We start from the raw sequence: 15964 nt of genomic DNA, 5'->3' as shown, positions 1-15964 counted from the left end.
TAAGTACTTTTCTAATTTTTGTGTTGTTTGGAATGATAAAAGGTGCTTAAAAGTACTTACCTTTAGGCATGAAAAATATAAAAATAAATCAAAAGTGCATGAAAAATGCAAAAATAAATCAAAAGCCAAAAATGGAGTAATTACCATGACTTTTGGCTTTTAGCTTATAAGCTACTTTTTAAGCCAAGCGAGAGCATGATTGCATGGATATTTAGCGTATGTTTGGAAAGACACCAGGTAATTAGAATTTGTGTAATTTCTATGGTAGTAATTACATAGTTGTGTAATTACGACAACCTGTTTGTTTGTCATAGTGTAATTACAAATTTACTGTTTGGTTGCATAAGTGTAATTACACAGTTAGATTAAATTTTAAATGAATTAATTATCAAAACTTAAAAGTTAATATTGTAAATATATGCCTATAAATTTTTATAAGTATAAATAATATTATATTTGGTATTTAGGATGTATATTTTTTCGTGAATATACATTAATTAGTAATCATATATTTATAACTAATATTGTAAAAATAATTTATATATATTTTTCAAATTAATAATATTTAGTTTAGATACTTACAAAAACTAAAAACATACGTTTTGTAAGAACATCATGGAATTTATGTTTGATAAAATAAATTAATATTTGTAAATATAATGTCATAACATTATTCAAATATTTGACAAAACTAATATATCAATTCTAATTAAAAAATGAACAACATGCAATTGGAACCATGAATATAGCACAATTTTAAAATCCAAAATAAAATAAAATTGTTTAACGCATGTCAAATCCCAACATAAAATAGTAAGTTCCACTGCAACTTAAGATTAAAAGATATAATAAGTGTATAACCACGTTCAACAGCGAAATTTCACCTTAATTGCATCACTCATTATATGCCAAGTTTGTTAATGACTCATTATTTCTAATATTAGGAGGTATAGTTTCAAAAAATAGAATAATAAATAAAATATAAACAATTACATGGAATCACAAGAAGTAAAGATAGAGAAATAAAAAATAAATAATGTACAAATAAAAATATATTTTAAAATTTCAAAAAATTATAAAAGTAAAAATAAAATTAAAAAAACAAAAAAAAAATAGAAATAAAAAGTTATAAAGAAAATATTTAAAATAAAAATAAAAAAGAAAGAAACTAAAAAGCAACCTTGTAATTATACAGTGTAATTACCATCAATTCTCACTTCCCCTTAAAATTAAAAAGTGTAATTACACCCTCTAATTATACCCAATTTTATAATGACCAAGTATTTACTTGGCCAAATAAATATACCAAATTGTGTAATTATATCTATTACACCCAAATACAACTCCAAAATGGCTTTCCAAACAGGCACTTTAATAGAAAAATCTTATCCAAGTTACAACCGTCAGCATATAGTCATTATATCATAACATGACAAATATCAGTATCGACAGTTCCAAGGCCAAAACCTTTGATCTTTACCAATTCCCTCTAGACTTTTGTACTTTGTTTCCCTTTTCTTCTCTTTTTGGGTTTCTTTTCTAAGTTAAATTTCACAGTTTTCTTACCCCAAAAAGTTCTGTATTTTCAGCTTCAACTTCTCTGTAATTTGGTAGTACATCTAATCCATATTCCAAAGATATGGCAAATAAAACTTCCGATCTTGTTGGGAGAGTGGACCCAGCTCAGAGTTTCGATACAGAAGCGCTGCTTCGCTATGCATCTGATAATGTTGTTGGCTTCCCTACAAACCCTTCTCAGTTTACTGTTTCTCAGGTCTTGTATGCTCGTTCTTTTCCCCCCTTTTGTTCTTTTTTATAATTATTTGCTAAAAAAATCATCTATAGTTTGTGACTTTGACAAGTAAAGACTTGGCCTTTTTCTCTTTATTTTTGTTGATGAATTTATCAGTGTGCAAATTAAAAAAGGAAGTTCCAGAAACTATGTTGTGTGATTGATGGTTATAAACATACATATAATGTGTTAAATGCTGGAATTAGCAAAAGAAGAGGATAAAGAAAAGACTGATTTTTTTGGAATTGTGGTAAATAAAAGTAGAAAAGTTTTGTGCTTTACTGTGTTTGTCTGGAGTTAAGCTTCAGTTAGGTGATTGGTATACCGGATTATGGTGGCAAAAGGAAGTTATGATTAAGAAATCTTGAAGAAATCCTCTGTTTTAGCTTAATGCAAATTTCTTTCTTTTTCTACTTCTTTCATTTGTTTGCTTATTTTTTTATTTATTTATTTTAGATTGGGCGTGTCGAATTGGTATAGATTCAATGGAAGGCAGAGATATGTTTGGAGGGATTGTTGTCTGATACTAGGTGGTGTATGTGTACGGCAATGATAAGTTTTATTCTTTATAGGAGGGAATTGTAGCCTAGGCACTCCAATTTGTTTATCTAGTTTGAAAGAAAGAAACGCTCGATACAAAGGTTGAAATTGATCTACAAAAATAAGTGGCTATGAATGAAACATAGTGATGAAAAAAGAATAATGTAAGATTTCAATATTATCAATTGATTTAAAGGAAAGGGAGAATTCTGAGAATGATAGAACTTCAATTTTGGGATGTGCTTGTTACTAACAGATCATCATCTAATGCAATTCCATTCTTCTCTTGAACACAATTTAGAAGTTACCGAAAAACAAATGCATTCCCCAGATTAGTAATAGAAGTTCTAGTTCACTTTTAGGAATTCTCCCTAAGAGAGAAGGAAGGAGAAAAGAATCAGTGGTACGAAAAGAATTCTTCTGTATCTGGAAATTTTGAGCGTAGCATTAGACCTGCTGCGAGTTGAATGATGTCAAACAGTACAAATTTGGGCATTTGAATATATATATTTTTTTTTACTTCTGTGCGGCCTTCGTCTATACTCAAAGCAGAGGCTTCCATGTCTAATGCTGTTTTTTTGTTGCGAAGTTCTCGCTTTTCATTTGTTTCTAAAATGCTGTCTTCATTGTGGATCAGTTTGGGCATGGCCAGTCAAATCCCACTTTCCTCATTGAGGTTCGTTCAGGAACCTTGGCAAAAAAATATGTGTTGAGAAAGAAACCTCATGGAACTTTATTGGCATCTGCTCATGCTGTTGAGAGAGAATATGAGGTTTTGTATTCTTTCTTTCTCTTGGGAAGTAAATATGCTCAGTAATATGTCATGTGTGTGCATGTTCTGGGTTTAACTTTGCGATTTTGATGTTGACACGGCAGGTTCTACATGCATTGAGTACTCATACAGTGGTCCCAGTCCCAAAGGTTTTCTGTTTGTGTACAGATTCAAGTATTATTGGAACTCCATTTTACATCATGGAGTACTTGGAAGGACGTATCTTTATAGACCCTAAGCTACCAGTACGAATTCTGTTTTCAAATACAGTATATATCATCCTAGATTATTTAAATTGTGGCCACTATTTCTTAAACTTATCAAAAAGAAAATTGTGGCATCACTAGAATAATATTGGATTGCTAGGTGGGCGTTATTATTTTCATTGATTCACAAGATAAAACGTACCTTATTTTGTCTGGAATAGGATGTACAGCCTGAAAGAAGAAGGGTCATATATCGTGCTGTTGCTCAAGCTTTGGCCGTTCTTCACTCTGCTGATGTTGATGCAATCGGCCTTGGTAACTATGGGAAACGGACAGACTATTGTAAACGACAGGTGAAGAAAACTTTCATTTTTGTGAAGATCAAATCAATCAACTAGATCTCTATCCCAAAATAGTTGGGTTCGGAAACATGAATCCTCTACATATTCCTCTCGTCAGGCCCGTTTCATTCTAATACATGTCTGGGAAAATAAACTTGTGCCTTATTTGCTTTTGGTTGGCCTATCACTCTTGAGCATTGAAAATTGTAATGCTACTGGAAATAACACATTTGTTTATTTTGTTACCTGACTAATTCAGTTACTTTGTTCATGCAATACACTTTCTTTTGGGTGGTGATTGTTGGTAATAGTATTTTCGAATATATTCTTATGTTGTCTGATAGTTTACCTAACCTAGTTCAGGTGGAGAGGTGGGCCAAACAATATCTTTTGTCTACTGGTGAGGGTAAGTCCAGGAGAAACCCTAAAATGTTAGAGCTGGCTGATTGGTTGCGGCAACATATTCCCCTTGAAGATTCCTCTGGGGCAACAGCAGGTCTAGTTCACGGTGACTTCCGAATTGATAATGTTGTGTTTCATCCTATTGAGGTGCGGTGCTTGAAAGCATCTGAAACTTCCTTCTGTTCCTTGTAGTAGCCTATGCTATAGGTGTTCTTTTTCATGTGTGCCGCCCTTCCCTGCCCCGAAAGCGCCTATAGTGCAACTGACTATGTTAGTTGATGTTGCAGGATAGAGTTATAGGTATTCTGGATTGGGAGCTCTCCACTTTGGGTAATCAAATGTGTGATGTTGCCTACAGCTGCTTGGTACTGCCACTCTTTTGCGACTTCTACTTAATTTCTCGATATTATTAGACCAACGACAAGCACCATCCTCAGAGTCATGTTTCTGTAATTAGTATTCCTTACCAAATTTTATTTCCTGTAATTACTAATTAGTATCCTTCACTAGGATATCAAGTTTCACGTGATTTAAAGTTGTAATATCTTATCTTTCTTATCAGGGACATATTGTGGATATAGCATCAGAAGATATAGAAGAGAATAATGGCTTTGAACTCACCAGCTTCCCTGAAGGAGTGCCTTCACTTGCCAACTATCTCGCAGATTACTGCTCAGCAGCTGTAAGGCCTAATTTTCTGCGACTTCGTTAGATGGCCATTCTTGAGCAAGGATTTCTTTTACTAATCTTTGAACAGACTAATAGAGAATAACAGTAATAAAAAAAGCATGGCCATATTTGTTCCTTCATTATGCAAGGAAAATAACTGACCGGAGTATAGAGATTGGGATGCCTTTGAAAATGCCAGCCTTGTAGTATCATCCTATATATTTAAAATGTTAAAACATTTCTGTGCTTGGTTTATCATCTAATGTTTTTTTTTTTGGGGGGGGGGGGGGGGGGAGGGTATCAAGAGAAAATCAGCACTCTAATACTGTGCAACTACTTGTCTCTGAATTCTTTTGGCTTTGGTTTTTTGTATCTCAGGGAAGACCTTGGCCAGTCGATCAATGGAAGTTCTACATTGCTTTTTCCTTATTTCGTGGGGCTTCAATATATGCTGGTGTACACTCCAGATGGATCATGGTAATCAGATTTCTTATTAATATTGTGGGTGACATCATTTTGATGTTTTGACCAACAATTTTGTTATGTAAGATTTATTTTCTATATAACAGATCTCTAATAATCGCTTTGCAGGGTAATGCTTCAGGAGGTGAACGTGCCCGGCGCACTGGAGAAAAGGCTGATTCCTTCATCAGAACTGCATGGTCGTTTATCCAAAGAAAATCTGCTCTCCCTCAGCATCCTCCAACCGGTAAATCCTATACCTTAACAACTTCTTTGTTGTTTCTAATTTAGTTAATCTCTCCAATTTTGGATGGTCATTCTAGCCTTTTTAGTATCATGTACACTCTTATTAAGTTTTATAGAGCGGTAGTTAGACCAGCCATGTTGTATGGGGAAGAGTATTGGCCAGTTAAGAACTCACATATCCAGAGGATGAAAGTAGCAGAAATGAGGATGTTGAGGTGGATGTGCGGGCACACTAGGATGGATAAGATTAGGAATGAAACTATTCGGGAGAAGGTGGGCGTGACTCCTATGGATGACAAGATGCGGGAAGCAAGGCTCAGATGGTTCGGGCACGTGCGGAGGAGAAGCCCAGATGTCCCGGTAAGGAGGTGTGAGCGGTTGGCTTTGGCGGGTACGAGAAGAGGTAGATGGCAGCCTAAGAAGTATTGAGGAGAGGTGATCAGGCAGGACATGGCGTGACTTCAGATTTCCGAGGACATGGCCCTTGATAGGAAGGTGTGGAGGTCGAGCATTAGGGTTGTAGGCTAGGAGGTAGTTGAGCAATTTCTACTGCGTACTGGGTGTGAGGCTAGCCTGATAGGGTTTCGTCTTTAGATTGCTAGTGGTTAATGCTGTGTTCACACTATTTTTCCGTTTTCCATAGTATAGGGCGTTATTTATTTGTTATTGTTATTGCTTTTCATCTATTTTCTGGTTCTTATGTCGTTATTATTTCTATGTTTTCTAATGATGGTACTGATGTATTTGTCTCTTTTCGTCTTCTTGAGCCGAGGGTCTTTCGCAAATTGCCTCTCTACTCCCTCGGGTAGGGGTAAGGTCTGTGTACTCACTACCCTCCCCAGACCCCACTTGTGAGATTTCACTAGGTTATTGTTGTTGTTTTATGTTTCAACTGTAAATTTGCTCCAGCTCTAGATTTGAAACTCTTGTGTAACATTAAAATCTTGAACCAAAATTCTCCTGTGTTCAAACTCCACTTTTCAGTGAAATTGCAGATGATTTTAGTCAGTAACCAACCTTTAACATGTCTCTGCAGCAAAAAGAACAAATTTGCACTTGAAAAATTGCAACCTTTTGTCCTTCACATTCGTTTTCATGGGGCATTGAATGTCCACAAGAACTGGTTACTTTGTCAACAACTTGGTGCTGAATAAAATCTGATAGGCTACTATGACTTTATTGATCATATCACTTGATAAGTGACATAGTAAAACTCAGTTGTAATACCTGTTCCCTGAATCAAATTTTTCTGTTGTACGCAACTATGCAGAGACAAGTTCGGAGCATAGCCCAAATCAAGGAATGCCAGTGGGAGGGAAATTTGTGCCCAGTGAGAAGGTTCAAAAGTTGAGGCAGAAATTGATAAAATTTATGGGGGATCATATATATCCAAGGGAAAATGAGTTTTACAAGCTTGCACAGTCTAACATGCGTTGGACAATTCACCCAGACGAAGAGAAATTAAAGGAGCTGGCAAAAAAAGAAGGATTGTGGAACTTGTGGATACCAGTGAGTTTGTAAAACTCCATTCTGTCATAAAGGAGTGAAAGATTCCAGACATTTGCTTTCTAAGAATGTACCTGATGTTTTTTTTCCTACTACTATGCAGTTTGATAGTGCTGCTCGGGCTAGAGAACTGATCTATGGCAGCAGAAATGGTCTAAGCAACAATGATTCTGATAGATTATTGGGTACTGGCCTTTCCAACCTGGAGTATGGATATCTGTGTGAAATTATGGGTCGTTCTGTTTGGGCACCGCAAATTTTCAACTGTGGGGCACCTGATACAGGAAATATGGAGGTAAAGTAAACATTACTTAATGTTTTGTAAAGAGATAGTTTGCAGGCGACTACTACAGTAATATCCTTTTAACTAAAATCAACGAAAGACTCCAGTTGCAAATATATGGTAATAGTCTTAAGAATGCTTACTAACTCGTGCAGCTGTGGTGGAAAATTTAACTGGTGAAAAGTGAAAAAAATAGTACGTTCACAAAGACAACTTGCTATACCCTTCATTGCATAATTGCTTATGTTCTAACTTATTTCTTGGGAGTGATTCATCTTTTCAGGTATTACTTCGGTATGGGAATGAGGTACAGATGAAGGAATGGCTTGTTCCCTTGCTTGAGGGAAAGATACGCTCTGGCTTTGCAATGACAGAGCCTCAAGTGGCATCCTCAGATGCCACCAATATAGAGTGTTCCATTAAAAGGTAGAGCAAGCTATGATAAAAAGGATATGAGATTAGCTTCTCTTTCTCTCTCTCTCTGTGTCTCTCTCGCTTATTTTGTTCTTATACGCACACACACACACCCAGATAGATAAGCTGTAGGCGTAAAGTTAGGCACCAGCACCTTAGATAAGACTAGCAAGGTATTCAGAGTGTTATCACAAATAGCAGTTGCTACTACGTTTCCTCCCCCCCCCCCCAAAAAAAAAAGCCTTAGGGGTTGAGGGAGCCAAAAACAAGGAAAATGAATGACATGCGAAAATAACAGAAGCAAAGCAGAAAATGAGATTCTCAAGTGAAATAATTGGAATTAGTAACAAGAAGTTCTGAATGGTTTTCCCTTTTTATCTTGTCCCTCATCTCATGATCACAACGCTTCTCCAAATGTCATGTTACTATCTATACAAAACTCCATTGCTCGGGCAATTATGATGCATTTATCTTTTCATTGTCATAATTTTTTCCTCTTCTCTTGGTGACTTAGTACTCCCTCTAACTTTCTATTGCACGGTTTAATTAGATGTGTAAAATGAGGTGCAAATGATATATGTCTTATGTTGTTAGTGGTAGCTCAAAATTTCGTGGGAATGTTGAAGAACATCTGTGTCTTTTTGTTTGTTTGTTGAGAAAGGTAACATTGAAGAACATTTATGTGTCTTAAACTACTTAATAAATATTTCGGAGGGAAATTCATAACATTGGGATCAGAATATTGTGCAAGATGTTGAACGTCAATCTTGAGGATTTTGATGGAACCTCTATTCAAGGGTTGTGTTCAGCTTAATCATCATATGCTTTGTTAAATACACTGGAACCATTAGAGGGATTTTGGTCATATTCGAGTCCAATGACTAGGACTTACCCGCCCCCTAGCCCAAAAAGAAAAAAAAAGAGTCAAATGCGGAAATTTGTTAGATTAATAAAAATAACTGTGGGAGCAATCCATTGTACAGGCATGGGGACTCGTATATCATCAACGGGACAAAATGGTGGACCAGTGGAGCCATGGACCCCCGGTGCAAAATTCTCATTGTGATGGTTAGTTATTATTGCTTCTCAACGAGAAATAATTTGTTTCTGTTTATACTTTTGTGTTCAAGCCAATTAGTCTGGATGAATGGCAGGGAAAAACTGACTTGGCAGCTCCAAAGCATAGACAACAATCCATGATCTTGGTGGACATCAACAGTCCTGGTATTACTGTGAAGAGACCACTGACAGTATTTGGTTTTGATGACGCCCCTCATGGTCATGCAGAAATATTATTTGAGAATGTATGCGTTCGAGCCAATAATATCCTACTTGGCGAGGGGCGTGGTTTCGAGATTGCACAGGTAAGAGTTGACGTTAACATATCCTATGATATTTAATGAGCTAATTTTTTGATGCCTCATAATCATCAGAAGTTCCTAAATCTGTTTTATTCAAACAATCATTATGCTTTTGCATTCTCCTTTGAATTTGATACATCCCAGGAAAGTAATTTAATCTCCATGCATTTATATGCTTAGATGTTTGAGTGTCACCCTTTGTTATTCAAAATATTAACCATACGGGTTTGAGGGCGGAAGAAAGAGAGGAATATTCCTTGTGTGTGTGTGTGAGTGTGTGTGTGAGAGAGAGAGAGAGAGAGAGAGAGAGAGGGAGGGAGAGAGAGAATATTCCTGCTCCCTTGTTTAAGTAAGTTGGTACATCTTTAAAGGGGTCATCATTTTACAATTCGACACTGAGGCTTATGGAATCCTAAACTGCTCATTCTGGTTATCTGAGGGAAGATATCTGCAGCATGTCGAATAGCATCTGAAACTTGGTTGTTGCTGTATTCTTATTCTTGTAGGGTAGGTTGGGACCTGGAAGGTTGCATCATTGCATGAGACTAATAGGTGCAGCAGATCGCGGCATGCAGATGATGGTTCAAAGGGCCCTTCAGAGAAGAGCCTTTGGAAAATTAATTGCTCAACAAGGCTCATTCCTTTCTGATGTTGCTAGGGTAAGTGTGTGTGTGTGTTTTTTTTTTTTCATTTAAGCATAATCTCCCATAACAGAAACTGCTTTGCTAGAATATTTTTGTATCTTCTTTTTCTATAGTTCTATTTGAAATGATAAATGACAATGGACTTTACAGTGTCGAATTGATCTGGAGAAAACCAGATTACTGGTTCTGGAAGCTGCTGACCAGCTTGATCGGCTTGGAAACAAAAAGGCCCGTGGTACAATCGCAATGGCAAAGGTTAGTAAGAGCATCCTGACAGTGATTTACATGATTAGCATTATATCTCTTTTCGGGGAAACTTTAGCAGGATTATATGGTTTACAGGTTGCTGCTCCGAATATGGCATTGAAGGTGCTTGACACTGCAATGCAAGTGCACGGTGGTGCTGGTTTATCAGGTGACACTGCTCTTGCTCATCTTTGGGCTACAGCTAGGACGTTAAGAATAGCAGATGGTCCTGATGAAGTACACTTGGGGACAATTGCGAAGATGGAACTACAAAGAGCCAGACTATAAAAAGTTGATATACATCCTTTTTTTAAACCTTTGGATGATCCAAATAGTTTGTTCCAGACAAGCTCAACCTCTACCGGCAACAAGTAAAGAATAATTGATGAATCCAAACTATTGGAAAAAGTGGGCAGAGAGCATGAAGCAGAAAGCTATAGATCATAAAATAAGCCAATAATCATGGTGAAAATGAGTATAAGCCATATAGTGCTTGGATTGTATCATTTTTCTTGGTCAAACAATGGTGTCAGTTTGTAGCACCTAAATAAAACTTACCAGCTGATGTATACATGATCTCTACGTTCTTTGAGGATTCTGAGTTTGCAACGTCTTAGTATTTACATGAGCTTTCTTCACTTTGCTCTGTTTGAAATTCTTGAAGTTGTATTAGATTGCATTATTGGAACATAACTAGTGTTAATTTTGACCTTTCCTCACTTTTCTCTATTCTTTATCTTTCCAGTTTTCTTTTCATGATACTTAAAATAAGAGCACCTGGCTTTGCTCATTCACAAGGACTCGATTTTATGTCCAAACATCACATGCCAGCAGTGTGGTCACCATTGTAGGTACTCAAAAACCCAATTTACACGCCCCCTTTTCTTTATTTACAGAGATTCTGTCCATTATTAGCTCCTATGCGGAAAGGAGTAAATGAGGACGGCTTAACAACAAAAGCGGACCTCCTCATCCCGTGGCTAGGAACATCTATGTAGATGAGATTCAAATCCCGTCTCATAGTACCAAATTGCCAACTATGGGTAGGTATAATGATTCTAAAGGCCACTCAAATGAAATCTATAAGGTTATCTGTCTTTTGAAAAAGATAACGATGCATTATTAATAAACTTAATCAACCATGTTTTCATGCACTTTTTTCCTTTTTCTTTTGAAATAAATAACGATGCGTTGTATCAAATTGTTTTGAGTGAGAAGGTCAGCATTGAAACATTTCATTTATCACTTTATTTGATTAATGCATTATCTAACTCTTTACGCCTTAATACTTCTATCAATAACGTGATTACGTGAATGTTCCCGAGTAAAAGATGATAATTTGCTGATATACTCTTCTAATTTTTTTTTTAACTGATAATAAATAGATTAATTATAAATTGTTATATTCAAAGGGTAAGGCTGTATAATGCACAAGTTAGAAACAAACAGGAATTGAATTGACCAGTAAAATTCCATTTACCAAACCTTAATTGTAGGAAAAGCTAAAGTTAATAATGAATACTTATTAACAGCCTCCTCTTTCTTTAAGACCATTTCACATCCTCACACCTTCAACTGAAACCAACAATAATTTCGTTAATTTACTTGTATCTCTACACTATAAATAGGTTCTCCATTTTTAACAAATATATCTTTCAGAGCCAAGGGGCATGAACCCTCTCTAATAAGAAAGCACCCCCCAAAAGCTCTGCTATCAAAAGAACAAAACAAAAAACATTTTTTCTTTGAAGGGAAAAAAAACACAAAGGAAAATTACAAAATTATGGCTAACAAAATAGCCATTGCTGGCTTAGCCTCAATTCTTGTAGTGGCTTGTGTGGTAGCAGCAGCTGTTACCATTACCAAAAGAAATAGCAGTGATTCATCATCTAGTAGTGGTGATCCTGTTTCAAATGATAGCCAAATTTCAACCTCTACAAAATCAGTAAAAGCAATGTGTCAACCTACTGATTACAAAGAAGCTTGTGAAAAGAGTCTTGCATCAGCCAAGAACACAAGTGATCCAAAAGAACTTATAAAAGTGGCATTTGAATCAACTATTACTGATATTAAAAATGCCATGAAAAATACTAGCTTGATTCAAGAAGCTGCTAAAGATCCAAGAACCAAAGATGCTTTACAAACTTGTGAATCTCTTCTTAATGTCTCTATTGATGATTTAAGAAGGTCATTTGATAAAGTTGGTACCTTTGATATTAACAAGATTAAGGATTATACTGATGATTTAAAAACATGGATTAGTGCTTCAATTACTTATCAAGAAACTTGTTTAGATGCTTTTGAAAACACAACTGGTGAAACTGGTGAGAAAATGAAAAAATTACTAAAGACTGCAGGGGAACTTACTAGTAATGGCCTTGCTATGGTTACTAGTTTTGGTGAAATGCTTACAAATTTGCATGTCCCTGGTATTAGCCGACGATTATTGACAACGGATTCTGAGTACACATCAGCGTTTGTTGAGGCCGGTTCTCGTAGGCTTCTTCAAGTTTCTGGTGCAAAGCCTAATGCTGTGGTTGCACAAGATGGAAGTGGACAATATAAGACTATCAAAGAAGCACTTAAAGCTGTGCCCCCTAAGAATAACCAGACCTATGTTATCTTAATCAAGGCTGGTGAATATAAGGAAATGGTTGATATTCCAAGAAGTATAACAAATGTTGTGTTTATTGGTGAAGGCCCAACCAAGACCAAGATTACTGGTAATAAGAACTTTGCTGATGGCACTGGCACTTACCACACTGCCACCGTTGGTAAGTCATTTAGTTCTGTGAATAAATTTATGTTTTCGACACGGACAGTGTTATTATTTTACACAGTATGGCTAACACGACCTACATTAATAGGTAGCTCTTTATATCAGTCCTGATATGACAACTCGAAAAAAATAGAGTAATAACTTACCATAACCAGTTAAATTTAACAAATAAAGGACAACCCGATGCATGAAACATCTTGTGTTCATGCAGGGTCGCACCCAAGAGGGTGTGATGTAGGGAGCCTACCCTGACGCAAGCATCAATGCTGATTTCACGGCTCAAACCCGTAACCTACAGGTCAAACAGAGACAGTGTTATCATTGCCCAAGGCTCCTTTTCAAACAGTTAAATTTGACTCTAATGTTAAAAAAGCTTTACACGGCCGATATATATAACTTAAGCTCTTTATGAATACCATCTTCGCACTTTCAAGCTAACATTATTCTGTTTGAATTTTAATAGATTTAGCCTCCCTACCCTGGTTACTCATACTAATTATAAGTAACAAGCTGTAATTATCTTTTAAGTGACATCGGAATGTAAAAGTTAAACTCTTTTAAAATGTGCAGCCGTGAATGGAGATGGATTCGTAGCAAGGGATATAGGATTCGAGAACACAGCAGGAGCAAAGAAGCACCAAGCAGTTGCGCTCCGCGTCTCAGCTGACAAGACAGTTTTCTACAACTGCAACATAGATGGATACCAAGACACCCTCTACACACATTCCTACAGACAATTCTACAAGGACTGTACCATAACAGGCACCATTGACTTCATCTTTGGTGATGCATCGGTCGTGTTCCAGAACTGCAAGATGATTGTTAGAAAACCAGGTGACAATCAAGCTTGTATGGTCACTGCTCAAGGAAGAAAAGATCATCGCGGAGTTGGTGCAATTGTATTGCAAAACTGCGATATCAGAGCTGAGCCAGCTTTTACTAGCGCACAGCCACCAATTAAAGCGTACCTTGGACGTCCGTGGAAAGAATATTCAAGAACTATTATCATACAGTCGTATATCGACGCCTTCATTGATCCTGAAGGGTGGGCTCCATGGAATGGAAATTTTGCACTTAATACTTTGTTTTATGCAGAGTATCAGAATAGAGGACCAGGAGCAAACATTGATAAAAGAGTTAAATGGGGTGGTTATAAAAGAAACATTTCACCACAAGAAGCTGAGAAATATGCTCCTGCTCATTTTATTGACCAAGATAACTGGATTAAGAAGACTGGTATTTCCTACGCGTGATGAATGTTTAACTGAAAAAAATGGGATTCCCCTAATCCTTTTAACAAGTTTTATTTTCTACAGATAAAAATATGTATTCAACTATGTTTATTTAGTATTCTATTACTTCTATCTAGTTTGCTTTTCTATTTTCTTCGTACCTTGCGATGTACTTAGTTTTAGGTTATTGATATCTGTATTTTTGCTTATGCAAATTCAACTTGACTTCAGCTTGTTTATTCTTTTTTCCACTTTTATTTGCATTATTATATCTCCCTAAAATCTATTTCATGGTTTCTTTTAACCGTTTAATTTTGGGTTGCTCAATATATATCTGTCCTTTACCTCCCATTTTTTTTCTTTTTTATTCTGGTATTGTGAATCGGAATTTCCCGGAGAATTATATTGAACGCAGTTAGCACACCACTCAATAATTAGTTATAGAAGCTAATAGGATAAATGATGAATAAGCATAAGTTGAGCATTATAATACCGAGCTTTTCCACGTAATTGTGAGACCAATTTGAAGATGAAATCACCAATATATTAGTTTATATGTTGTCCAAAAACAAGTGAAGAAATATCTCAGCAATGCAAATTAATTGAAAAGAGAGAGGTGTAACTTCCCAAGTTACACGAGGTCTTGTGTTGTAAAAATATTTCATTCCGAATTTTATATATATATATATCATAGAATAAAAGCAAAACAGACTTCACATCGTATAAAATGTAAGACGATTCTTATTAATTTTAGATAAATTATTTTAAACGCTCCTGTAATATGATTTAGTTGCAGATACACACCTTGTAATTAAAATTAAACACTTACACCCTTTTCGTAATGGAAATCGAATTACACAAATATAACCATTTTCCTAGTTTTCGAATTACACAAATATAACCATTTTCCTAGTTTTCGAAAGCAAACACTTAAATCCCTCATATAATGAAAATCCTACTCAAACTGAACATTTTTTTATATTTTAAAATACAAATAGCTAACATATATATTCAAAATGCAAGAAAATTATTAGTTATTGGTATTATCACGTCCAAAAAATTGGAGGGACGGATCGACACTCAATGCATTAAACTTAATACCGAACCAACTATCATGGCTTGCTAATTGCTAAACATTCTTAATGCATGCATGGTTAAGAAACATGATTCAGTTTGTAAACATCTCCATAAACTTGTAATATTATAATACGTTAATATATTCACCAAAAAAAGTTACCATAACGTCTATGGAACCTTTATGACACGACGAATATTATATCCAAAAATAAAAGAAGTATTAATATAAAATTCCACGAGTATAATTAAAGTAGGACTCACCAAAAACTGAGATTGTGAAGGAAAGCCTAACAGGTGTAGAATCGTCTGGGGTATCTACACCTACGATCACAACATGAGTGAACACACTCGTGAAGGGACGCAACTACAATTATAGTCCATAAGTATCACTAGCTTACTCACATGAGGATGAACGATACTTACGAAATACATCAATGCAATGATCAAAACAATTTATAAGCATTTGAAAAATTGAAAAACATGTATGTTTACCCGAAAAATCGGATAGAGTTAAATTTGTGTATGGTTTTAAGGACAAGTGATATAACTTGATACAAATTGTAGAGTGAAATGTAAAAATCTCTATATTTGGGAAATGGAATGAAATATAAGGCAGAGAAAAAGGAAAATATTCATGAACAAGGCAACGTGATGACCCTTAAATGTCTTAACATCCCCCTCTTATATTAGAGGGATCCTACTTTACCTATAATAATAAAAATATATAGTGGAGGACCCACGATAAATTATCTTTTCCTCGATTTCTGTCAAGATTCTCTCTCATAGTGTGGTTGCAACGGCTCTTGTCTGCGAGCTCGATACTGGCTCGAGCTCGGTATTGGATCGAGCCCTCGGCCTTGGTTGGAGCTCGATTCTGACTTGGGGTCTCGATATTCGGGGTGAGTGTTGTTCGGTCTATGCATCTTCGATAATCTCCGCTTTGTCTCGTAGTTCGATTTGGATATGAGCTCGATAATGATACCGAGCTTGTC

The 15964-nt window shown here is 35.9% G+C and overlaps 2 protein-coding genes across 2 annotated transcripts; both read left to right on the top strand.

Moving 5' to 3' along the window:
- The first annotated feature begins 1441 nt into the window (after nt 1-1441).
- On the top strand, nt 1442-10603 carry LOC104108785 (probable acyl-CoA dehydrogenase IBR3). The gene is made up of 17 exons (XM_009618239.4): nt 1442-1774; nt 2970-3104; nt 3209-3349; nt 3532-3663; nt 4015-4200; nt 4341-4418; nt 4616-4735; nt 5101-5199; nt 5314-5431; nt 6701-6939; nt 7040-7231; nt 7503-7645; nt 8617-8701; nt 8788-8997; nt 9501-9653; nt 9789-9893; nt 9981-10603. Exons 1-17 carry the CDS (start codon nt 1640-1642, stop codon nt 10170-10172), a joined length of 2463 nt encoding a protein of 820 aa, XP_009616534.1. The 5' UTR covers nt 1442-1639; the 3' UTR covers nt 10173-10603.
- A 928-nt stretch (nt 10604-11531) lies between these two features.
- LOC104108021 (pectinesterase-like) lies at nt 11532-14134 on the top strand. Its single transcript, XM_009617289.4, has 2 exons — nt 11532-12658; nt 13234-14134. The coding sequence occupies exons 1-2, from the start codon at nt 11668-11670 to the stop codon at nt 13914-13916; spliced, it is 1674 nt and encodes a 557-aa protein (XP_009615584.1). The 5' UTR covers nt 11532-11667; the 3' UTR covers nt 13917-14134.
- Nucleotides 14135-15964: the final 1830 nt, after the last annotated feature.

The sequence above is a fragment of the Nicotiana tomentosiformis genome, chromosome 9 (genome assembly GCF_000390325.3).
Source record: "Nicotiana tomentosiformis chromosome 9, ASM39032v3, whole genome shotgun sequence".
Classification (NCBI taxonomy): domain Eukaryota; kingdom Viridiplantae; phylum Streptophyta; class Magnoliopsida; order Solanales; family Solanaceae; genus Nicotiana; species Nicotiana tomentosiformis.
The sequence above is the reverse complement of the archived record's forward strand: the minus strand, read 5'-3'. Positions and strand labels throughout refer to the sequence as shown.